We start from the raw sequence: 26,746 nt of genomic DNA on the forward strand, positions 1-26,746 counted from the left end.
TGTCATTTTTATGTCTAACACATAAGACATGTGTTTTTTTTTAATAGGTTAATATTAAACATTTTTTAACAATACAAATTTGAAAGGGATCATCTGGGACAATTTTTATCATTTTTTTATCGCCTTAAGAACTGTTGCATCCGGCACCATTTTCTGCTGGATCAGAGCTGTCGAAGATCGCACCTGCAGCTTCCAGTATTGCCACGTTGACAAAGCAGCTGCTTTTCTATTGCTCTACCAATGGGGCATCACTTCTGATGTAATAATGATTGACAGCCGGCTCCCCACAGCATAACTGTGGAGAACCGGCTGTCAGTCAGCATGATGTCGGCAGTGACACCCCATCAACAGAGCAGCCAGATAGGGGAAGAGCTGCTCTGTTGATGTGAAGCAGCGAAATCGCCGGCAGGAGCTGTTGTGACCTCTCAGAGCTGGCGCCAGCAGGCATGTAGTTAGCAACTACCCTTCTGTAAGTTCTTAGCCCCATGAGAAAAAAAAAATAGTTCTAGATAATCCCCTTAAGGAACAATAATACAATATTATGTACCACAGTAAGCAACTTTGTAGAGGTTACAAAATAGTCATGTACAATCCTATATGTCATGAAATCAGTAAAAGAGGAGTTGACAACGATACATGAAGCATGTGTATTTGTAATACAACAAAGATGTTCTATATTCTATTATGACTAATAAGCCATTCATACAGTAACACACAAGGCATGTACTTACCTTACATTGTACAAGAATGTGATGCTATGAAAAACTGGTGTAAATTGGCAGATAGAAGGAGATATTCAAAGAGGTTGGATTCTTGGCCCTTTCTCAGCAAACAAACTTCTGTACAAAAATGTATAGTAGTTCTTGGTCGATCAGTGTTACATCACACCAAGTATATAACGGGGCCCTTATTTCTGATGAAACCTAATGCTACTGTATCAAGAACATTAAAGCCAATTGTTTTCAACTTTGAGGGAACAACTTTGGGGAAGATGCTTTCCTGTTCCCGCTTGATTGCGGAGAATGCATTAAGTTTTGCCAGTCCCATAACACATACAGAGTTAGGCTACGTTCCCATGATTAGTTTTTGGCGCTGAATATTTTAAAAAAAATGCAAGTAAACTATGTTAGTTAATAGGGGGTGTAAGGCAGTGACTGGTGTCACATGTGAGGATCACTGGATGTTCCCCCAGGATGCGCACGGAGGCGTATTGAGGCCATGAGAAAGTATTGTGGTCACAGGCATAGCTGTGGTTGCAATGCAGACTAAAGAGAGTATAGGTCTTGAACATGCTAGTTATCCAGGGCAGATTTAGGGAAAACCTGCTCTGGGCTTTTGTGCTTGAAACAGACTGCAGATGGTATTGGTGCAGTCCATTTCATTCCTGGCCTGGGTTTTCCATGTCGCCCAAGGCCACAGATTGCTAGTTAAAAATCTTGCAGTATAGGGTTTGGGTGTAAATAGCAGTCAGCTCTGCGGTGCTCCATCTGTGGGAGGCAACACAGACAAGCGGAGGCAGAGCAGCCAGGGCAGTTCAGGAGCCTGGCACCTACGGCGTACACAGCACTGCATTCGCTCATGGTAACAGGTCTCGGAGGTGGACTGTCTTGTGCCCGGCGGTGAACCGGAGGTAGACTGTCTGGTGCCAGAAGGAGGACTGGCGTGTTTAGCAACTGAAAACTGAAGGATATGGTTCCTGGCTGCGATCCGGAGGATATTGTGTACTGTGTAATGCTGTGAGTAGAACATTTAACACAGTGGTGCAGTTGCCCACGCAACTGGCCTCAAGAGGAGGACTGGCGTGTTTAGTGACTGTAAACTGAAGGATATTGTGTACTATGTAAAGCTGTGAGTAAAGAGACATTAGCAGGGAGGTGCAGTCGCCCACACGGCAATGGGTCAGAGGTGGACTGGCATGTTTAGTGACTGTAATGCTGAGGATATGTGCCCGGCTGTGATCCAAAGGATATCGTGTGCGGTGTTTATATAAGTTGGACAATAATGCTGTGAAGTAAACGTATTAAAGAGACTTTTGTTTGGAGTTTGGGCGGCATGGTGGCTCAGAGGGTAGCACCACCAAGGACAACATCTGCAAGAAGTTTGTATGTTCACCCCATGTTTGTGTGGGTTTCTTCCGGGTACTCTGGTTTCTTCCCACATTCCAAAGACATACTGATAGGGAATTTAGATTGTGAGCCCCATTGGGGACAGTGCCAATAATGTCTGTAAAGTGCTGTGGAATTAATGGTCCTATTTAAATGAGTAAAAAAAATAAACATTGCTGGGTCACTGACTCATCACTGCATAAGTGTGCTACCACTGCACTACAAGGGAAGAAAGTCTGTGACATGAAAAACTCCCCCAATGCTCATCGTGGGAACGTAGCCTTATACGTTATGCCTGAACATTGCAATATAGGAAACAAATCTGTAGAAAGAAAACTCTACTTTAACCACAAATACAATAGATATTGTTTTATTTCAGATCTGCCACTTGATGAAAGTGTACAGAGACTAGAGAAGATTACAGATACAGAAATGTAAAGAAGATAATATTGACCTGAATGGAGAATTTTCATTTCAGGAAGTGATACGAGCGCTGTAGTGATAAGTCCCGGACATTATACATGATGGATATTATGTCTGGCTGACTGTCATTTCAGCTATAAAGGACACTTCTTTTAGTCTAAAAATGATTTGGCGTACATTTTCAGACCAAAATGCATGTGAGTATCAGTATAAATTATATGCTGGTGAGGTGATCCATGACCCAGCAGATCATTACCAGCCATAGGCTCTGGTCCACACTGCTTTCCTCTTAAACTCTGGAAGACTTCTCAAGTTAAAAAGGGAAGCTGAAAGAAAAAAAAAACAAGAGCTACTTTATCCTGAATCATAAAAAGAAATACCGTACCTACCTAGAAGCCCATACCCACGACCTGAAATATTAGATTCACCGCAACACAACTAGCATTCTACATACTGTTAGGTCCACAGCATCTCCCCAACACAATCCTCATGATTTCTTGAGGCACCTTGCATGATGAAGGGTGTTTTACAACATTATTGCAAAACGACAAAAGCAGAGTTTTTCTTGGGTCTAGAACATTTCAGTAAATCTATGCTTGAGGCAAAGCTGTAAGTCTCTTGAGTAATGTTCTACATTTCTCTACAAATGTGAATTACTAGTTAGTCTTATGATATGCAAACAGACAGGTGACACCAAGGTTTTGTCCTGTGCAGTCTTTTTAGCATTATTTCTGACTTTTCCAGAGTGCTTTTTTAAATTTTGGACTAATAAGGTTTTTCAAGCTTTTTCCTGCATTTTGTCATGCTTTTTTTTCACTGGTATTTTCCGGATATTTATTGAACTCCATTCAATAATGAAGAAACTGCTAGCACTTTTGAACCTCCCCATTGACTTTGACTTCTATTACAAAGTAAAGTGAAAAACACTTCAAAAATAGTCAGGTCACTTCTTTTAACCACTTGGTGTCTTATGAAAATCTGGAGCCTAAACATATGCACAGCAAGTTATTTTTACATAGAAATGCATATGTTCATTCTTCTAAGAGTTTAGTTAGCCCTTACGTATTCCATAACGTATTTATCAGGTGGATTCTGCTTTCAAACCCGTCTCAAAAAGACGCTGTGTACACATACCCTAATGGATAACTGTACCACAGACTGACATTGTCACATCTCCAGACGTTTCACAGACTTGAATCTAGCGTTCATATCATCCAACAGTAGCCATACCTTCCAAAACATTCTTCGATGCCTCTGATAAGGCTCCTTCAGGACTTTCAAGGAGATTCATCATCCAATCAATAAACTGTATAAGAAAAAAAAAAAAAATAATGATTACGTCTCAAAAAGGGGAGTCATCAAGCAAGGTTGAGTAACTAAGAAATAACTGGCATTTCATTAATTTAAGTAAGTCTATATTCCGGTACATTACTTACAGAAAACTAAACAGATGCTTAGAGGAGTTGTCTGAAATTGATAGGTCATAAATCTCAGCTCAGTGGGGGTTGGACAACTTGCACCTCCACTAATTAGCTATTTTCAGCTGTGAACAGAGCCGAACAGCACAGCTCTGTATATTGTGGCTATTGTTGTTAACCGCCCTTATTCAATTGATCTCATATTATTTCACCCCTTACACAGGTGACATTGCTACTATGGCTTTCCCTCTTGCGAGAATTCTGATTTCAGCGGACATAAAGGAGAACATATGCCGTAGAAATGCTATGTATTTGGACTCATGCCATATGTTACAATTTTCATCCTGCATCTAAACAGCTGTGTAATAAAATATTCAAGGTATCCTACTTTTAAGCTAAGTGCTTGTAAGGCACACAGATTTATCATTTTTTCGTTTTTGAGAGACAGTCTACACCCTGGGTATGCATTGTGTACTACCCAACGAGTCTAGCAGGACCTGCAGCCAGGGGTATCACTATATATTTTACAGCAGGGTAATAATATGCCTCTTTCTATTTTTTGACGAACATTTTTACCCAAGACAATATAACTTGCAATACACCAAATTTGTAAAACTAAGAAATATGTCATAATTGTATCACAGGTTTACCATGACAGAGACGAGTCAGAAGACCGCACCGTCTGATTTCTCCTACTCCTGCACTGATTAGAAGCACATCACCATCATATTAAACAGTGCAGGTTTCTTTTAGCAGTGCAGGGGTTAATCTGTTCAGTTGAGCGCTCCTGGCAGCTTTCCTGCCATAAGAATCAGCTGTTCACTGTTAGCCACTCACCTCTCCTATTTAAACAGTCCTCAGGCATTCAAGAAATGCCAGAGTTAGCTTTCAATCTGCATGGCACAGGAGCTTGGAGGAGTTTGGCAGTTTGAGGATTAGTTTGGTGGATTTATCTTGCGACTGTTGCTTGGCTTTGGTTATGTGCTAATCTGTTTCTTCTCCTTCTTTGGTTTTGCCCTTGCTTCACTCCCCGGTATCTCCGTCTGTTTGTGTGGGTGTATTTTTGTATGATTGGTATTTTCCTTTATCCCTGTTCATATTACCTTGTTAGTCTGGTTGGTATATTACCATACACTACTACTCCCGACTTCCCTTGGTGGGGGAGGGGAACAGACTAAGGGAGGATTCAGAAGCTCAGCAAGATACATGGCCCCGGTGTCCTCACCATCAGAAGTAATCTGGGCAACAGGGATAGATAGGGTGCCCCCTCATGCTAGGGAAAGGGTAGGAGCACCTGGCCCCAGGATACCTGACAACAGAGTTGTAATTTATCCTATTTCCTCTCAGTAGCCAGGCTGTCAGTGCAGTGGCCGCAAGGCTTCAGAATACTATTAAACTTCAGATTAACCCTGTATTTGCAGATTAACAGCATTTTGGGATATGATAGGTTCTCTTTCACCTCCACTCTATTCATTATCTCTTGGCCTGCCAGAATTTGGCGAGTGCTGCACTCAGCTATTTGCTGGCACTCACAGCAGTCTGACAGTTCGGACATCTCTGAAGTAACAGGCTATATACTTCTGCAGTATAAGGGTAACTTTGTGCACAGAAGTGAGGCGACCATTCATTTGTGCAGACACAAGATTTCCTAGCCCGCTCCTGATGTCACATTAACAATCAGCAACCATTCAGGTGAAAAGGATGTAAACCACCTGAATACGCAAAGTTTCACTAAGTGCTTTCTTCTGCTCAGAGCACTTCACATTTTATTCGCATACTGCTAAAATCATGTATTTCTCCAAATTCATGGTTTAAATGCATGTATCTATCAATGGGCTACATACATGCCCATATGGTCTGTTGTGTATGTGTGGAGGAGGGGTGCGGTTGAACTTTCTGATAGTGTCCCTTTATTTGCATCAATTTGCTCACTCTTTCCCATCTCCTGTGGACTTTCACTATAATATGTACATTATTCCCTATGTTTTAAAAAGAGTGAAGTAGTATATGCTTGTGCCTACTTACAGGCTCAGTGAGCAAGCCTTTGAAGAGTTTTATAGCAGTCTGCTAAGTAAAGCTAGGCTCTTCTCCTCCACATCGGGAAGAGTTAGACTTCTCCCACACGTCTGCTATATATTTATACATGTAGCGACCAGGAGAGCAGAAGACAGAAGGGATGAGTCGCGTTATTACGCTGTGCTAGCATTCCTACTATACAATTCAGCACCCTGAAATACCAGTGGCATGTTATAAATGGTAGTCCTATAGCACATCTGCAGTTTGGCGGGTGTCAATTTTACAAGGCTAAAGATGGCCATACAAAAGAGATACTGTACGAGCAAAAAGGTAGATTTAGCCCATTTACTTACAGCTGTCAGCACCTTTTCTCGATACAAACGAGTGTGATAGATGCCGACATATGACAGATATCTGTCAAAAAGCTGATTTGCCATTTATGATTTTGCCAGTTATTGTAGGGTGTTGTGGTTACAAACTCAACAGATACAGTTGAGAAAAAAAAGTATTTAGTCAGGCACCAATTGTGCAAGAAGATGAGAGAGGCCTGTAATTGACATCATAGGTAGACCACAACTATCAAAATGAGAAAACAAATCCAGAAAATCACCTTGTCTGATTTGGCAACATTTATTTTTCAAATTATGGTGGAAAATAAGTATTTGGTCACCTAAAAAGTGGCTCTCACAGACTTGTAACAACTTCTTTAAGAGGCTCCTCTGTTCTCCACTCATTACCTGTAGTAATGGCACCTGTTTGAACTTGTTATCAGTATAAAAGACACCAGTCCACAACCTCAAACAGCCACACTCCAAACTCCACTATGGTGAAGACCAAAGAGCTGTCGAAGGATACCAGAAACAAAATTGTAGCCCTGCACCAGGCTGGGAAGACTGAATCTGCAATAGGCAAGCTGCTTGGTGTAATGAAATCAACTGTGGCAGCAATAATAAGAAAATGGAAGACATACAAGACCACTGATAATCTCCCTCGATCTGGGGCTCCATGCAAGATCTCACCCCATGGGGTCAAAATGATCACAAGAACGGTGAGCAAAAATCCAAGAACCACACGGGGGGACCTAGTGAATGACCTGCATAGAGCTGGGACCACCATAACAAAGGCTACCATCAGTAACACACTACACTGCCAGGGACTCAGATCCTGCAGTGCCAGATGTGTCCCTCTGATAACATAGTAACATAGTAATTAAGGTTGAAGGAAGACTAAAGTCCATCTAGTTCAACCCATATCCTATCCTAACCTGCCCTAACATGTTGATCCAGAGGAAGGCAAAAAAAAACCATGTGGCAATCAGTAAGCTTCACATTGGGGAAAAAAATTACTTCCCGACTCCACATACGGCAATCATTAAGCCAGTACATGTCTGAGCCCGTCTGAAGTTTGCTAGAGAGCATTTGGATTATCCAGAAGAGTATTGGGAGAATGTCATATGGTCTGATGAAACCAAAGTAGAACTGTTTGGTAGAAACAAAACTCATCGTGTTTGGAGGAGACAGAATGCTGAGTTGAATCCAATGAACATCATACCTACTGTGAAGCATGGGGGTGGCAACATCATGCTTCAGGGCTGTTTCTCTACAAAGGGACCAGGACGATTGGTCCATGTACATGAAAGAATGAATGGGGTCATGTATTGTGAGATTTTAGTTTCAACGTTTTTATTGAGAAGAAAACATCATTTAATGGGGGCATGGCTATGCCTTGAGAGGGAGAGGATGCTGGTAAAGAGAGCTCCTCCATTATCCTGGCAGATCCTGAACCTGGGACCCCTTCTTGTGGATTACCGACACCTAGCTGGATCCTCTTGGATATTGGGACCCTCCTGGGTACCTCACGGCAGGTCAGGAGGCGGCTTGTGAGAGCGGGCAGTGGAGGAGACAGGGGCGGGCGGCCGGTTTCCCCACGAGGCGGCGTCCATCTTGGGCGTGCGGCTCAGCCACAGAGAGCTGCAGCGCCGAATCATATTGCTGCACCGCCGCCGGGCAGTGAAGAAGCTGTCAGATAACCGGAGGTGCCGGCTGATGCCATCACAAGAGGAGGCCTAGTGCACCCTCCCCCACTGCAGCTGCTTTTGTGGGGCCCCCCTCTCCCTCCTCTGGCCATAAAGATCTGCACTGTACCCAGTAGCCATCCTCATAATATCTGAGGCATCCTGCTGCAGCCCGACATATAATTAACTGTTTCCAGCCCTGCTGCAATCTCCATCTCTGGTGGGTGACACCTAGACCACGCATTTTAGTTGCTCCATTTGACTGTGCTGCAGATAACCATGAGCCGAATAAAAGGGGCAGGAGCGGCAGCGGAGAAATAGAAGGAGTTTGCTAGACCGGACCCCGCTGAAAGTGCACGACATAATAGGCGCACTTCCTCTCAGGCTCAGTGCAAAAATCGCCCTTCTGGGTGTGAGGAGGAGATGGAACAGGAGGACCTGACCCTTAAACAAGCATCTGAGCAATTGATGCAGGCTATCTCCTTGACCAAGACATCCCTGACGGAGAAAATTGAGGATGTTTATACGGAGGTGGGGAGACTCCGTCAGGACATGCAGGCCATGAAGGGACGCATTACAGAGGTGGAGACAAGGGTGTCTAGGGTAGAGGATACCATTACACCCATGGAGGCTAAGTTAACAAAGGTGGCGGGCTCCATGAATGCTTGGAAGCAGAAGGCGGATGACCTGGAAAACAGAATGCGCCGGAATAATATCCGTATCGTTGGTCTGCCTGAGCGCTCGGAAGGTCAGCATCCTGAGAAGTTTTTGGAGGATTGGCTTAAGACCTCTCTGGGGGATGAATTCTCTTCAATGTTCGCTGTTGAAAGAGCTCACAGAGTCCTTACAAGACCACTGCCTCCGGGAGCCCCACCTCGACTTTCCTGGCACGCTTGCCCAATTGTAAGGACAGAGATACCATTCTACGTCTTGCACAACTGAAAAGCCCTATTAAGTTTGACAATGCTGTCGATTCCATCTTTCCGGATTTCTCAATGGAACTGCATAAACAGTGGGCACAATTCACCGAGGTCAAGAAACGCCTCAGGGACAGGAACATTGTATACTCGATGATGCATCCAGCTCGACTTCGAGTTGTTCATGAAGGTTCCTCCGTATTTTTTACAGATCCGACAGAGGCGACTGAGTGGCTGCGGTCCCACAGAGGATCCCCTGCGAAAGAATCCAAATGTGGCGGCTGTCACTTTAGATCCTCTCAATTAACGGTCTAATTGGAGCTCTCTCGTCGAATTCCCAGATACCAGCTATACCGGACGCTGTATTCAGTGATGGTATCCCCCCTTGTTTATTTTTTGATAGGGGCATAAGACTGTACGCCTCTGTTACTAGGTTCCTGTTTTGCTTTTTCTTTTTCAAAAGTTTTAATTTTTATAGTTGTTTAGATGTAGGCCGCAGCCAACGCCAAATTCTGCTATCTGTGTGGGGTCTCTGCACCTGGATCGGGCACCTCTATGCACCATGTTCAGATAGGGAGGAATGGGTTCTAAGCTGATTTGTGTGACCTGGAATGTGAGAGGCTTAAAAACCCCTCGAAAAAAAATTAAGGTGTTCTCACAAGTTAGACATTACCGTCCTCACATTGTGGCCCTGGTGGAGACGCACCTAACTAGAGATACGGTTCGGTGGGTACAGAAACCGTGGGTGCAATGGTTTATACATGCTTTTCACACCAGCTACTCAAGGGGAGTTTACTGTTAATTCATAAGGATGTTCGGTGGGAGGCCAGGGAGGCCCGGAAGGACCCCGAGGAACGATTTGTGTTCATGCATACGCTGATTAACTCTCAGAAATATGTCATTCTTTGTATTTATAATCCCCCTCCGGCCAATATGTCAATTATTCAAAAGGCCCCGAGCTTTGCTTTCAATTACCCGGATGCACATGTCATCTGTATGGGAGATTTTAATTTGGTCATGAATAGCCATCTTGATAAATTGAGACTGGGTGATGGAGTACAGGGTGGGGTCTCCCCCCAGGGCACGTCCCAACTGTCACAATTCATGGTGGGTAGTGGGTGGCTGGATCTATGGAGAGTGCGCCACCCAGAGACGAGGGAGTACACTTGCCATTCCTCCACTAAACACTCTCTGTCTCGCATAGATTACATTTTCGGGTCCAGCAGTCTGGCTGCATGGGTGGATGATATCAAACATGGAAGCAGGGGGATTTTGGATCATAGTCCAGTTATTCTCAAGCTTAAATTTGGGCCATTGACTAATAGGATGGCATGGAGGCTGAACCCTTTTTGGCTGAAGTTGATAACATCCCGATAGGACGATAGATCAGTTACGTTGCTTCATCTCGTCCCACCCCGAACCCCGAAATATTAAATGTATTTTGGGATGCTCTTAAAGCCTATTTACGGGGTTGTCTACCCTCTACGATTTCTTACATTAAGCGGGAGACATCGGAGGAGGATGGCGAGATGGAGCGACGTCTGAAAGACTCGGAGGCAGCCTATATATCAGATCAAACTAACAGTAATAGGGTAGAATGGCTGGCCGCTCACACGTTATATGCTCAATACACTGATACCAAGACGAAACGTAAATTATTTTTTGCCCGGCAGTCTTATTTTGAAATGGGGAATCAGGCAAGTAAATTTCTGGCCTACTTAGTGCGGCAGCATAATGCCACCAACACAATTCTACAGATTTGTGATTATTATTATTATTATTTATTGTTTATTGTTATAGCGCCATTTATTCCATGGCGGATTACATGTAAGGAGGGGTATACATAATAAAAACAAGTACAATAATGTTATTAATGTTAAACAATACAAGTCATAATTGGTACAGGAGGAGAGAGGACCCTGCCCGCGAAGGCTCACAATCTACAAGGGATGGGTGAGAATACAGTAGGCGAGAGTAGAGCTGGTCATGCAGCGGTTTGGTCGATCGGTGGTTACTGCAGGTTATAGGCTTGTCGGAAGAGGTAGGTCTTCAGGCTCTTTTTGAAGGTTTCGATGGTAGGTGAGAGTCTGATATGTTGTGGTAGAGGGTTCCAGAGTAGGGGTGATGCGCGAGAGAATCTTGTATGCGATTGTGGGAAGAGGAGATAAGAGGGGAGTAGAGAAGGAGATCTTGTGAGGATCGGAGGTTGCGTGCAGGAAAGTACCGGGAGACGAGGTCACAGATGTATGGAGGAGACAGGCTGTGGATGGCTTTGTATGTCATGGTTAGGGTTTTGTACTGGAGTCTCTGGGCAATGGGGAGCCAGTGAAGGGATTGACAGAGGGGAGAAGCTGGGGAATAGCGGGGGGACAGGTGGATTAGTCGGGCAGGGTTTAGAATAGATTGGAGGGGTGCAAGAGTGTTTGAGGGGAGGCCACTGAGCAGGAGGTTGCAGTAGTCAAGGCGAGAGATGATGAGGGCATGGACTAGGGTTTTTGCAGATTTTTGGTTGAGGAATGAACGGATTCGTGAAATATTTTTGAGTTGAAGTCGGCAGGAAGTGGAAAGGGCTTGGATATGTGGTTTGAAGGAGATCAGCGTCAAGGATTACCCCGAGGCAGCGAGCTTGTGGGACTGGGGAGAGTGGGCAGCCATTTACTGTAATGGATAGGTTCGTTGGGGGGGGGGGTCACGTGAGATGGGGGAAAGATGATGAATTCTGTTTTGTCCATGTTAAGTTTCAGAAATCTAGCGGAGAAGAAGGATGAAATAGTGGACAGACATTGAGGGATTCTGGTTAGTAGGGAGTTGATATCTGGTCCAGAGATGTAGATCTGTGTGTTATCAGCATAGAGATGATACTGAAAGCCATGAGATTCTATGAGCTGTCCCAGGCCAAAGGTGTAAATGGAGAAGAGCAGGGGTCCTAGGACTGAACCTTGTGGGACTCCGACAGATAGGGGGTGAGGTGAGGAGGTGGTATGTGAGTGGGAGACGCTGAATGTCCGGTCTGTTAGGTATGATGAGATCCAGGATAGGGCCAAGTCTGTGATGCCAAGGGATGAGAGGGTCTGTAATAATAGGGAATGGGCTGTGTCAAAGGCAGCCGACAGGTCCAGGAGGAGGAGGACAGAGTAGTGTCGCATTGGTGATCTTAGTAAGGGCAGTTTCAGTGGAGTGGTGTGACCGGAAGCCAAATTGTAAGCGGTCAAAGAGGGAGCAAGAAGAGAGATGGGAGATGATTCAGGTGGTACTTTGGTTTCCTCAACTGAGAAGATATTAGAGTGCTTTTCTGACTATTATGGTCCATTGTACAATTCTAAGACTGATGTGGACGGCCCGGAGTGTCTAAATTATTTGTCAGATATAGAGTTTCCTACGCTGAGTCCTTCTCAGCGGGCCTTTATGGATGCTGAGTTTACTCTGGAGGAGGTAGAGGACGCCATAAAAGACATGGCCTCCGGGCAGGCCTCCGGGCCGGATGGATTTCCTGTGGAGTTATATAGGAAATATCAGGATATACTGGCACCCCTTTTGTTGACAGTGTTTCGTGGGATCTGGGAGGGGGGATGCATGCTGGAGTCCTTTTATGAGGCCAATATAATAGTTCTTAAAAAAGAGGGGAAGGACCCTTTAGATTGTGGATCTTACAGGCCTATATCACTAGTAAATGTGGATTATAAAATTTTTACAAAAATTTTGGCCAAAAGAGTAAATTCAGTTATATTAGATCTTGTACACCCCGATCAGACGGGTTTTATGCCGGGGAAGAGCACCTCCATAAATATCAGATGAGTCCAGTCAGCGGTTCAATATAGCTCTCTGGTACCAGATAATGAATGGGCACTGGCATCGCTAGATGCAGCTAAGGCCTTTGACTCGCTTGAATGGCCTTTTCTCCGTGCATGTTTACAGAGGTATGGATTTGGCGATAGATTCCAAGAATGGGTTAATGTTTTATACATGAAGCCCAAAGCCCGGGTCATCGTAAATACCTCCATATCTGAATCATTCAGGGGTGTCCCCTTTCCCCGGCCCTTTTTGCTCTTGCTATTGAGGCGCTGGCAATTCACATAAGATCTTCCCCTAATATTGTTGGTATAGAAATAGCAGGTTGGATGGATACCATAGGCCTATACGCTGACGATATGGTGAGATTTATGGACAAGGCGGAGCAAACCCTGACAAGAGTGATCACTACCATAAATAAATTCAGTACATATTCTGGCCTATACATAAACTGGGCGAAATCTGCTTTGATGCCTCTTTCCCATGCTCCAATGTCACGACTGGAGACTCTCTCCCTACTGCCCATTGTGACCAATTTTAAATATTTGGGTGTTCATATCTCTCAAGGTAGTAAATTTGATCTGCAACTCAATATACAACCATTATTGGAGACGGTCAAAGGTAAATTCGCGATTTGGGGTAAACTTCCACTGTCTGTAGCCGGACGTATTAATCTAATTAAAATGATATACTCCCCAAGCTTAGCTACTTTCTTCAACATAGTGCTGTGGTGGTGCCCAAATCCTTTTTTGCTAATCTGAATTCCCAAACCACATCCTTTATTTGGGGGAAAGCCAGGCCTAAACTTAGACTAGCCACTCTGCAGAGGCCCAAGAGGGGAGGAGGGGCAGTGTTACCTGATTTCTTATTATTTAGCTGGACAGGCTAAGGCCATAAGTACATGAATGCCTGGAGGTCATCTCCCGAATTCTGAGAGTCATCTACTTCATGCTACAGGAATTAGTTGCCCACTGGGTTTTTTGGAAATGAAGAAAAATGTCCCGAAACTGCTACCTCTGCTTCGTCTGGCACGATCGATATGGAGACAGATTAGGGGGGGGGTTAGATTTGGGGATGTTATAGCTGAAATGCCCCTATGGAATAATGACTACCTCCCGGTACTACTGGAGCATCCATCCGCTGAGTTCTGGGTTCAGTATGGTGTCTCTACGGTAGGTGATCTATATGATCATGGAACATTGGTATCCTTTGAGCAATTACAAGTTAATCGCAGTGTCCCGAGATCCCAGTTTTTCCGTTATTTACAGTTAAGATCAGCTTTCCAGTCGCACATGAGATGTACGGGTATAGATAATGCCATTTCGTCTCTACCCCTGATAGGGATTCTCAAATCACAGGGCCCTCAGGGTCTCATCTCCTCTCTATATACATATTTGTTGTCAGTGGGGACAGAATGTACCCTAGATTCAGTTAAGAAGAAATGGGAGAGACTCATCCCAGATACACAGGGTGAAGAATGGGAAGAAATCCTGGAGTCACCAATCTGGGTATCTCCGTCTGCCAACAATAGGATGATACAATTGTATATTATTAATCAATCGTATTTGACTCCAGATCGACTCTTTAAGATGGGCCGATACCCGTCATCAGAATGTTTGAGATGTCATTCAATAGATGCAGACTTTATCCATATGATCTGGTGCTGTCCTGTTGTTGCGCAATCCTGAAGGGGGGTGACGTCATTATTAACATCCTTGGTACAATCCCCTGTTCCCCTTGAACCACTGACCTGTCTGTTTGGAGTGTGGGATGAGGAAGTATGGGGTCATTATGTTGGGGTTTTTCTACGGGAGACTCTATTCATGGCACGGAAGATACTAGCATTACGGTGGATGGGGAATTCGCCTACTTCTCTTGGGTCCTGGATCACTCTGGTAAATGCGATTATCCCATATGAACGTACACTGTATCAGAATAGAGGGTGCCTGGGTAAATTCGAGAAAATTTGGGAGAGGTGGAACTCCTCTAATCTCACTTTGCAGAGCGGAGATGTCGCACATTGTATAGACGTAGGCTGCAGAATAGTTTATGTTTTGGTAGATGCAGGTAGGGTTTAGAAGCTAGGCAGGTTTTATTACTGGTAAAATACCATGATACTACTGTGATTTAATTGATACTGTTTGCTTTATTTACACACGGTTGGTGTACATGTTATGCTTCACGTTTTCATGTTATCTGAGCATATATATACTTTGTATCAAGCCTGGTATCTTGTACCAAATGTGTGTGTTATATAACTGCTTATGGTTAATAAACAAATTTAAAAAAAACAAACATCATTTAACATGAAATATGTTCACATTAGAGTGCAAGGATCCCCTCGCAGGGGGAAATATTTAAGAAAGAGCATGTGAAACCTATATAGTATCCTTGCCTTTGTCATCTTAGTTTGAAAGACTTGCTAAACAACAGTTTTAACATAACCAAATTAAGTTAAAAGAGGGGGGGGGGGAAATACATTGAGTGTCAATAATATAAGATGAGTTGACGTGAAATACTAGCGTAAGCGGTTCAGAGTACACACATGTAGATAGTAACTACCATGTCAATAAACTATATAGATAAAGACATCGACCTAGAGAGGTCCTCACCATTAAATGCCTGGATCCAAGGTTCCCAGATACCTTGGAAAGCATCGAAAGTATCGGATCTAATGGCTTCTATTTTTTCATACAGAATTATCAAATTAACCCTTCTTTTCACCTGCGTTATTGAAAGCGTCTTAAGGGCCTTTTACACATAGCGATATCGCTAGCGATCTCGCTACATGTGACACTTACCTCCGACCCAGCTCCCCGCTGGATATCGCTGATCGCGCGAGAACGTCCTGGTCCATTTCTCATAGTCGGCTTCCTGCTGGCGCCGACGAGCGACTAATGGACGCGGGCGGAAGTCATCATCATCGCTGCATGTGACAGGTAGCGACCGCCGAGCATCGCTGCATCGCTGGTGAGATTTGCCTGTTTGGCAGCACACTAGCGACCATTTAGCAATGCACCAGCGATCCTGACCGGGTCGTATTGTTGTCGGGCTCACTGGTGCATCGCTAAATGTAACGGGACCTTTAGTTTTCCAACTGCTAGCTATGTGGTTCCTGGTTGCCATAGTAATAAAATCAATAAGATGACAAGTCTTATTATTGGCATTGACTGGTCTGTCCCCCAGCAGTAATACAGACGGAGATAATAATTTCCTATTTATGGCTGTATTAATTAATTTTACCACATCCTTCCAGAGAGATTTCACTATCGGACAAGTCCACCATGTGTGGAGCATGTCCTCACTATCACTACACCCCCTAAAACAGTTGCCTGGGATTTTGTGGTAGATGTTGTGTAGGAAGCTAGGTACATAGTGAATTCTATGGAACAATTTAAGGGATGTCTCATGAAGCGAAATTTGATTGCTACCCTTCATAATTTTTTCGTAGCACCTCTACCACCTTTGTGGTGTGAGGGAGATTTCTAAATATGCTTCCCATTGTTCCATAGACTTCAGTTTCAAGCATTCTCTAGGTTGGTTAAATGTTGAATAAAGATGAGATATAAGGCTATTACCCAATGGGTCGTATAGACATTTTAATTCGTAAGTTGTGGGCTTTGTATTTGTAGAGTTTACTGTTAGATTTTGTAAAAAATGAAAAATTTGTTCCAGTCTGAAAGCTTCCGACCTTGGTACTTGATATTTTGTGATGAACTCTTGTTTTGACATTAGTTTAAAGTGAGTAGATAGACTTTGCAGGCTGGTTAATTTATTCTGTTGCCACCATGCTTGATTCCGGGAGGTAACTCCTGGTGGGAACATGGGATTGTTAAACAGGTTTAGGGCCCCGTCACACATAGCGACTCACCAGCGATCCCGACAACGATATGAACTTGTCAGGATTGCTGGTGTGTCGCTACATGATCGCTGGTGATCTGCCAAACAGGCAGATCTCAGCAGCGATCAGGACAGCGACGACGCCGATAACAAGCGACGCACGTTTCTTAGTTACCCGCAGTGAACGTTAGATACCAGCGCGCTGGTGCAGGGAGCTGGTAACCAAAGTAAACAGCGGGTTTCTAAGCGCCGCACGGCGCTTAGAAACCCGCTGTTTACCTTGGTTACCAGCTCCTTGCACCAGCGTGCTGGTATCTAACGTACACAGCGGGTTTCTAAGCGCTGCGCGGCGCTTAGAAACCTGATGTTTACCTTGGTTACTAGCTCCAGCTCACTGATCGCTGGTCTCCCGCCTGCCACATGCAGCGATGCGTGCTGGCCAGCGGGAGACCAACGATCATAAAAATGTCCAGGCCATTCGAGTACGATCAGCGATACCCGGCAGGGGGGCCGGTCACTGATAAGTGTCACACACAGCGATATCGCTGGTGAGATCACTGTTGCGTCACAAAACTTGTGACTCAGCAGCGATCTCGCTAGCGATCTCGCTGTGTGTGACGGGGGCTTTAGAAGTGGAGAGGGGTGAGACTGTAATGCAAATTGAAATCTATTTGCTCTCCAGACACGTAGAGAATGAAAAGTGTATGGCGAATGCAGAGCTAGATCTTTCGGCAAAGGCCTTGTAGCCCAAATTAAGCTTTTCAAGGAGTATGGTGCTATATGGGAGTTTTCTATTTGTGGCCAGATGGGCACATGTTGTTCTGCGTTGACCCCTGCCAGCTGGGCAATCTGGGCCACCTTATAGTAAAGATTGAAGTTCGGCAGCGAAACTCCTTCCTGTCTTTTGTGCCTGAACAGTATTTGCTGGGAGATACAAGGTTTTTTATTGTTCAGGCTAAAACGTGTTATGTGTGAGTTTATCGTTTTGAAGGTCACTAGAGATATTGGGATGGGTAGAGATCGGAATAAATATAGAAATTGAGGCAATAAGACCATTTTTATCCAGTGCATTCTTCCCAGGAACGAGAAACACGGAGAGAACCATTTCAATAGGGATTGTGTTAAGTTTTTGAAGTAGGGGGGTATAGTTATGCTTAAAAAGAGTGGATTTGGATGCCATAAGATTTACCGTATTCCTAAATAGGTGATATATCACTTCGCGTGTCGGAAAGTTCTTTATTATTGAGGCTTGTTCATCCGAAGGGATGTTCAGGAACATAATTTCTGATTTATCAACATTGACCTTTAAACCTGAAATTTCCTCAAAGTGTTTAAGTGTGCTTATAAGATTAGGCAAAGATACATGGGGGTTTGTCAGAGTTAAAAGGAGGTCGTCGGTAAACAGACTGACCTTGTATTCCTGTTTACCAACAGTTTGACCTGAGATATCAGGGTGTAAACGTATCTTTTGCGTCAAAGGTTCCATTACCATAGCAAATAGGGCTGGGGATAGGGGGCAACATTGCCTAGTTCCCCTATTAATGATTATTGGTTTAGGAACGGTCGAAGGCAGTATCGTGAGATTTTGAATGCAAACCTCCTTCCATCAGCTAGGGTATTAAAGACGAAACGTGGATGGGTCTTTCAGCATGATTATGATCCCAAGCACACCGCCAGGGCAACGAAGGAGTGGCTTCATAAGAAGCATATGAAGGTCCTGGAGTGGCCTAGCCAGGCTCCAGATCTCAACCCCATAGAAAACCTTTGGAGAGATTTGAAAATCCATGTTGCCCAGCGACAGGCCTAAAACATCACTGCTCTAGAGGACATCTGCATGGAGGAATGGGCCAACATACCACCAACAGTGTGTGCCAACCTTGTGAAGACTTACAGAAAACATTTGACCACTGTCATTGCCAACAAAGGATATATAACAAAATATTGAGATGAACTTTTGTTAATGACCAAATACTTATTTTCCACCAAAATTTGAAAAATAAATCTTGCCAAATCAGACAAGGTGATTTTCTAGATTTGTTTTTTCATTTTGACTCTCATAGTTGTGGTCTACCTATGATGTTAATTACAGGCCACTCATCTTTTTAAGTGAGAGAACTTGCACAATTTGTGGCTGACCAAATACTTTTTTCCCCACTGTATATATGCAAACAAGGAAAGCTTAGAATAATCCAACCTTCATAGAGTAACCAAAAACATCGTTCAGAAATCAGTCATCTGAAATTTGTAATGTATGGCCAGTTAAAAGCCATCTGGTATTGTTTCCTGCTTTTAGGGTGTCTGAAGGACTCAAAGTGTTAAAGCTAGCTCAATACAAGCAATATATAGAGATTCAATTATACAGGGGATGTACTGTACCTTCTGAGCATGTGCCTTCCAAGGCTCTTTAGCTAATAGTGACTGTAAGCTTGCTGGTAATGCAGTAAAACATTCATGTATTGTCAAAATGTCCATGGAGTGCTTGCCCAAAGAACCAGGGGTAAATGGTGATTTCCGGTTCCATTCCAACCATCTGCCATGAATCCCAAGGATTAAAGGTGTAGCATGATCACCCCAGGCCACTACTGACCCAGCAAAAACATACAGCAGGAAGTCCACTCCCTAAACAAGAAGAGATATTAATATAATTATAAAACTCTGCCAAAAATACAATCCAAAAACATAAAGGAAAAAAAACACACAAAACCATCAGTTGACGTTCACACACTGTGATCTACAGTTTGCATAAAAATAGGATATTTTTCCATTTACATAGCATACATTTTCTTTACCTTACTCAGAAGAACATTTTGCAAAGGCGTGGACTTATAAGCTATGTTTCTTATGTAACTGATTAAATCCAGCAGCCAGTCCAATCGCTTTAAAATTCCTGTAAGAGTCAAGAAATAAACCAGAAGATTGTGTGGCAAATATTCAGAAATACATATACTGTTATATTATAAGAAATATGTATGTTACAAAAAGATGTAGTGGACTCCCTCCTCCACCAGTGAATTCACCGGTATCTGCATCCCAGGGATGCAGATACCGGTAAAGCTGTAACGCCAGTTGGCCATGTGGCATAATACGCCAGGCCACAGGTCAGACAGTAATAGGCCACATGCCGGAATTTGCCCAGGGATGCTCCAATGGTACTTTGCAGGTAGAGGGGGTAGGCACAGAGAGGGAATGTGCGACAGATATAGATCTTCCTCTATAAAACAATAAAAGATGACAATGGTGGCTGCTGGTCTTTTAAAGGGAGCAATAAATAAAATATAGGTAACAGGTGTTTGGAAGGGGTTCTTACAGTCAATTTTCCTTTTTTCTGTGCCTAGAAAAACCCTTTAAGATGTAAAACAGGGATTTTTGTGATAAACTCACCGTAAAATCCTTTTCTCCGAGACGCTCATTGGGCGACACAGATACTGTGGGTGTATGCTTCTGCCGCTTGGAGGCTGACACTAAGTGAAAAAAAGAGGTTAGCTCCTCCTCCGCCGTATACACCCTCGCCCCTATTGTGGGCAGAAATCAGTTTGGTGCCAAAGCAGTAGGAGGACAACAAAATCAGTCATAATACAGGTACAACATGTCCAGAAAAAACCACCCTAGGCCTTACTGGAGAAAGGCCAAGATGTTGGGAATCAAGAATCTCAGTGGAGAAACACTCCAGCCTCGTCACAAAGCAAAGAACACCTTCCAGGTGTGGTGGTAAATTCGAGCTGAAGCAGGTTTCCGGGCGCTAACCATTGTAGCGACTACCTTGCTCCCAAACCCTGCCTGGGTTAGAATCCAAGATTCAACGGCCATGCCTTCAAACACAGGGCCCCTGAGTTCGGGTGGCAAATCGGCCCTTGAGAAAGTAGATCTGGGCGTTCTGGCAGTCGCCAAGGCACGTCGGCGAGCAGCTGAATTAGATCTGCGCACCACGTTCGACGGAGCCAGTCCGGGGCCAGCAGAATCGCCAGAACCCCTTCCGTCTTGATCTTTTTGATGACTCTCGGGAGTAGTGGCAGTGGGGGAAATAGATGTGGGAGGCGGAACTGGTTCCATGGCAGAACCAACGCATCCACAGCGATTGCTTGCGGGTCCCTGGCCCGAGCGACATATGTGGGCACCTTGGCGTTCACTCTGGACGCCATCAGGTCCACATCCGGAGTTCCCCACAGTTGACAAAACTGCTGGAAGACCTCGGGATGTAGTGACCACTTTCCGGACACCAGACCCTGCCGGCTGAGAAAGTCTGCCGCCCGGTTTTCCACGCCCGGGATGTGGACTGCTTAAATCACCGAGTGGTTTGCTTCGGCCCACTGAAGAACGTGCCCCACCTTGCGCATGGTTGCTCTGCTGCGGGTGTCCCCTTGGTGATTTATGTAAGCCACCGCCGTGGCGTTGTCCGATTGGATTCGGACAAGGCGGCCTGCTAAGAAGTGATGATAACTGCTGCAGAGCCAGCCGAATTGCTCGTATCTCCAATAAGTTGATCGGGAAGCGTGCCTCCTCTGGCGACCACCGTCCCTGGGTCGTGTGGTGGCGAAACAACGCTCCCCAGCCGAGGAGACTGCCACCATTCTTCCTAGAATCCTTATCCCGAAACGAATGGTATGAGGGACTGGTTGGCGAAGAGTCCGAACCCCCTGTCTGAGAGCTAGGGCTTTTTCCTGAGGGAGAATCACCAACCCTCGGCAAGTGTCGAAGGACATTCCTAAGAAGGAAATCCTCTGAGCTGGCACAAGGGATGACTTCTTCGCATTGACCAACCACCCTAAGCGGGCAAGAGTATCTAGTGTGATGTTGACATTTTCCTTGCATGCCCGTCTTGAAGGGCCCTTGACCAATAGGTCGTCCAAGTAAGGCAAGACGACTATGCCTTGAGAATGCAATATGGCCATGACAACTGCCATAACCTTTGTAAATACTCTGGGAGCCGTGGCTAACCCGAAAGGTAGCGCCACGAACTGAAAATGTCGACCGTTGATGGCGAAACGCAGGAACCTTTGATGAGGAGGAAAGATGGGAATATGCAGATATGCGTCCTGGATGTCGACCGAGGCCAAGTATTCTCCCTGCTCCATGGCCGATATGACTGAACGGAGAGACTCCATCCGGAAATGTCTGACCCTGATGAATTTGTTCAGAAGTTTGAGGTCCAAAACAGGTCTGACAGACCAGTCCTTTTTGGGAACCACAAACAGGTTGGAATAGAAGCCCTTTCGTGCTCTGGCAGAGGAACAATGACCCTGTTGCGGTGGAGCGATTCGATGGCTCCCAACAGAGCTCTTGCCTCGGTATTCACTCTGGGAAGACGAGAAAGAAAAAAATGTTTTGGAGGGTTTCTGACAAACTATTTTGTAACCCGAGGCCACCTACTCCTTTACCCATGCGTCGTCTGCGACACTGAACCAGACGTGGCGAAACCAGAGTAGTCGGCCGCCCATCTTGCTGGTGTCGTCTGGTAAACGCCTCGAGTCATTTGGCTGACGATCTTTGGGATCTGGATCCCCTCGACCTGGGCTGTTGAGTACGCATTCTCCCCAATGGGTTGGTTCTATATGAGACCTGCCACTCCATATCCTGGATGGGGCGGCCTGAAGCGGTGGAATTGGCCGCTGTGGTCCACCCGGGGTTGCGAAACGCCCGAAAACATGCCTGAAAAGGGTGGCGAAAAGGTGGTTTGACCTTTTGATGAGGGAGAACACCGCTCTTTTCTCCTGTGGAGTCAGAGATAAGTTGATCTAACTTCTCCCCAAATAGACGGTCGCACTGATAGGGCAGGGAAGTCAAGGACTTCTTGGAAGTAGAATCGGCCCGCCATGTCCTTAACCATAGAGCTCTTCTGATAGAAATTGCGTTAGCGGCAGCAAGTGCCGAGCAATTGGTCACATCCAAAGATGCATTGATTACGTAGTCTCCGGCCACCGGGATCTGACTCGCGATCTCCGATATCTCTGCAGGTAGCTCTTGCTCCTGCGCGACCTTGTTTAATGATTCTGACCATGAGATCATGGCCTTGGTTACCCAAGTTGCGAACGAGGGAGAGAGCGCTGATCCTGACACCTCATATACTGAGCGAGCTAAGCTCTCTATGAGGCGATCCATGGGATCCTTAATAGAGGAACCTCTAGGTACGGATAACAGAGTTTTAGTGGCTAGGCGTGACAACGGTGGATCCACCATCGGAGATTCCGTCCATTTTTTACGGAGGTCCGGGACAAATGGATACCTTGCTTCGAGTGCCTTTTGACCCGAGAAACGCCTGTCTGGTCGTTCCCTGTGCCGCTGCACTATGTCCTCAAACTCAGGGTGAGAGGAAAATTTCTGTGTGGCCGCTTCACTCGCTTAAACGCCACCTTATGCCCTGTAGCTGCTGCGGGATCATCCTCAATCCCCAAGGTCTGATTGATCGCTTCTATGAGGCTGTCCACTGTCTCACGTGACTCTGGAGCATCCAGGTCAAAGGGCTCGTCTGAGTCGAAATCTGAGGTCTGCTCGCTATCAACCACTGGCGAGAAGCAGAATGTACGGATGCCAAAGCACCGGATGGACTGGGTGACACCGCGTGGATTCTCTTCCCCCGGGTCTGCCTGGAATGAGACCGGCCCCTGCAGGCCGAAGGCTCTAGTGAGGTGGAGGTTCCCTCTAAGGCCGGCGAGCCACTGTTCCTGCCCTTATCTGGGGCCTGAAGGAACTCGATTGCCCTCGTAAGCGACGCCATGGACTGTGACAGTGATAAGCCCACTCCGGGGAGTTCGGAACCTCAGTCGCAGGGGAGGGCTCATGGGCGCGTTTGGACTCGCAGGCTTCGCATAATCGCTTGCTCTGCGCCCGCGGAAACGCAGCCCGACAAGAGATGCATGCAGCGTAAAAAAAGTGTGCGTCTTTGCTTTTTCGGACATGCTGTATCTGTCCGCTGCTGGGGAACGGGGGAGGAGGCAGCACCTCGCTTTTCCCTGTAGCGTGGCCTCTCGGGCAGCACTTACCCCAGTCCTGTGCCCCCACGTTCCTGGACGCCTCCACACCAAAATCGCGCCCCACCAGCTGTTGGGCGGGCCACCAGCATATAAACCACTCCAGGGGCGGTACATCTGGCTCTGCGACCTAGCCGTGCTCCGAAGCCGGGGACTAAGTTTATCCACCGCCGCCCAGGCCTGGGGGGCGGGCCACCGGAAGTGACGCGTGGCCCGGAGGCGGACCTTCCATGGCGCCGCAAAAACTGGCCACGCTCAGCCAAGAATGGCCGGTGGCGTCGCCGGCTAAGGGCTCCAGCCCCGGATCTTCGCCGCAGGAGCCCTCCCAGGCCCTCTCCTCACTGACGATCCTCTTCGGCTTCCCAGCTCAGGTATGTGAGAGGGCCTTGAAAAAGTAGGATGGTACAGGCACCCTAGCTCCATCTAACCCCTTCTGTGGGTGAGGAGAGGGACCGTCCGCCGCCTTGCAGCACCGCAGTCTAAGCATTGGTGGAGCAGTGGGTGCTGCATGGACTAGTCTTGTGCCTCTGTACAGCCCATGGTTTCAATACCGAGGGGTGGTCAGGGCTAAGTCCGGCATCGTGTCCCATGTCGCGGGAGAGGATACGTGGAAGGACACTCGCACGTGCTCACCCGTTGTTGGTTTGGGGAAATCGGACCCTTTCAATAGGATCCGTTGCCCCTGTCTAATCTTCATGGAAAAAAAGTCTGGAGCAAAAAACCAGACGTGTGCGCCTCCATGGACACTAAGCAAAAAACTGATTTCCGCCCGCAATAGGGTAGAGGATGTATACGGCGGAGGAGGAGCTAACCTCTTTTTTTCCACTTAGTGTCAGCCTCCATGCGGCAGAAGCATACACCCACAGTATCTGTGTCTCCCAATGAGGCGAAGGAGAAAAAAACACTAACAACACTTCCTATAATATTGTCCATTTTCTGCTATCATTCTTATTCAACTTGAAGATTGGTTTGATTATTACAGACTTGGTGGGGCTCACACTGCTTTATCTTTCATTGGAAAGTAGTAAAAATGTCCACTTAATATTCTGTCTTCAATTACCACTAATCTAAGGCTGTGGTCACACGTTCAGTATTTGGTCAGTATTTCATATCGTATCTGTAAGCCAAACCCAGGAGTGGGTGATAAATCCAGAAGTGGTGACGGGTTTCTGTTATACTTTTCCACTGATGTATAACACTGACCAAATACTGATAGTGTGAACACTTGGCCTAATTCATCAGATGAACCATCCGCTACATTTCTACAAGGCAGATTACATTTAAAGCCTGCAGAAGCCACTGCAGACAGAGAGAGGCAAGTGTTTGCTTCAGCTTTTATTTTGATTTTGTATTTCCTTCTCAGTTTTGTGTTTCTCCAATTCTAGTTACCATAGTACCTGTATTCTGGTGACTTAGGACTCTTGCTTGATAGAAAGTCTGTAACAACATCCAGATGACTGCCTGATTGTCACTGCACTCCACAGCCACCTCTATCACTTGCCATAAGCATGACAGCGGCAGCCGCCCTTGAGAAGTCAGGTACACTCGAACAAAAGTTGACTTTATGATATTGTCCTGCAGATAAGGTATAGAATTAAAGTAAATCATAATGGGAAAGTTCAAACTACATAAAGGTTACTGTCACAATGAATGTCATATAAAAGAGCAGCTACTGTAGGCTTTAGGACTTTACCTTGGAAATGCAGCAAATTCTTTCTACTTCACTGTCGGCCAATTCTGAGATGCACTTTGAGACTTCAATATAAATCCCCATATTTGACTTCTGCATCAAAGGCATATATGTAAAAACATAAAAAGAAAGTGGATCGCCTCAAACTAAAGAATACATATTCCTTTTAAAATGGTCATAAATAAGTGCCATGTCTTTTGTAAGTAATTGTTTGCCATTTCCTAAGCTCATTAGCCGACACATTGACAAGTTGCACAGAGCCCAATCCCATCCCGTCATTGGGTAAGCACAAGCATCAACGGTGTTCATGGCACATTGCTAATCATCTATTCAATACAGACGCACAAGGGTTGCTCACGCAATAAATATGCCAAGTTTACTTAATTTAAGGTAGAAAATTCTATTAACAGTGGACAGAGTGTATATACAGTTAAAGTCTATTATTAGTTTCAAGCGACTTCATAATTAGCTGTTGTGTAAGAATCTCTACCCTGCAATGTTCATCAGACGTTTATCTCTAATTCTGTCATGGTCACGTGTGTCAGGACGCAGATGATGCCGCAAGGCGGACCCATAACACACGTGATCCTGGATACACCGCCTCCAGTGGGGCGCATTTAAATAATAAAACGTGCAGGTGGATACGCCGCCTCCACCCGGCGAATTTAGGTATTACACGTTATACATACAATATCTGGAAACACCGCCTCCAGTAAGGCGCATTTAAATAATAAAGGGGGGAACCTGGGTAACTTTAACAATGGTGGGCCCTGCAATAGGGAAAAGGGAATTGGAGACCTCCTGAGCTCCCCTGAGCCAGTGTCCCTGCACTCCTAACGTTCCCTATGCCGGTTTCGCACCGGGCGCCGCACGCGTACCTCAACGCCCTAGCTCGCCCTGACCCTAAACCCTCACTAGGGAATAGGTCGGTGCGGAAACTAATCCCACCACTGCACTAATAACACACATGAGGAAAGAGACAATACAGGGGAAACACCACTTAGCTTTGCTCTGTTGCGTGCGCTCCTAGCAACAGAGCCCTCCACCTGAGTGCATCTTCTCCTCCACCTGGATCCATCACCATAACAGGATCCTTCACCTTAGTGCAGCCTTGGAGCAGAGTCCAACACCAGTTGCAGCTGCTTAGTACCAGAGTCCCAAGGAAGTGTTCAGCTTCTGCCACGAAGTCAAGCATGCTTGAGTCCAGCTCAGCGGCCAAGTCCCACATGTTGAGTGCCACTCTCCATAGTAGCCACTCCACCAGACCATGCAGACACTTCCCGCTGACTCCATCACTGCGACCCCACCACGCCATGCGAGCCCTTCGTCCAGACACCATAGCTGCAACACATCCCCCCTGGCTAAGCTGCGCAGGACTCCTCACCAGCTCCATCCTTCATCCAGGCTCTCCAAAAACAGAGTGAACACACTCTCACAATATCACAGGCAGTGATTGCACACCTCTAGCACACCTTTATAGGGTGTCACACCTGATACCTAATTAAGTGCACAAAAACCCAAAGTGCAATACCACAACCACCACCGGGGACAGTCAAAACACCTTTGAAC

General features: G+C 45.7%; 1 protein-coding gene across 3 annotated transcripts in view; it reads right to left on the reverse strand.

The window, feature by feature from the left end:
• Positions 1-2,459: 2,459 nt before the first annotated feature.
• The window catches only part of FOCAD (focadhesin), a 364,090-nt gene continuing 339,803 nt past the window's right edge, over positions 2,460-26,746 (reverse strand). For all 3 annotated transcript variants that reach the window (XM_073542693.1, XM_073542692.1, XM_073542694.1), the window contains 6 exons: positions 25,181-25,270; positions 24,885-25,062; positions 19,312-19,409; positions 18,899-19,141; positions 3,759-3,834; positions 2,460-2,854 (listed from right to left, as the gene is read on the reverse strand). In XM_073542693.1, the coding sequence (XP_073398794.1) occupies positions 2,781-2,854; positions 3,759-3,834; positions 18,899-19,141; positions 19,312-19,409; positions 24,885-25,062; positions 25,181-25,270 (759 nt within the window). In that variant the 3' untranslated portion in view covers positions 2,460-2,780. The remainder of the gene's footprint in view (positions 2,855-3,758; positions 3,835-18,898; positions 19,142-19,311; positions 19,410-24,884; positions 25,063-25,180; positions 25,271-26,746) is intronic.

This window comes from Dendrobates tinctorius, unplaced genomic scaffold, assembly GCF_039654945.1.
Source record: "Dendrobates tinctorius isolate UK_male_01 unplaced genomic scaffold, ASM3965494v1 ptg000128l, whole genome shotgun sequence".
In the NCBI taxonomy this organism is placed as follows: Eukaryota; Metazoa; Chordata; class Amphibia; order Anura; family Dendrobatidae; genus Dendrobates; species Dendrobates tinctorius.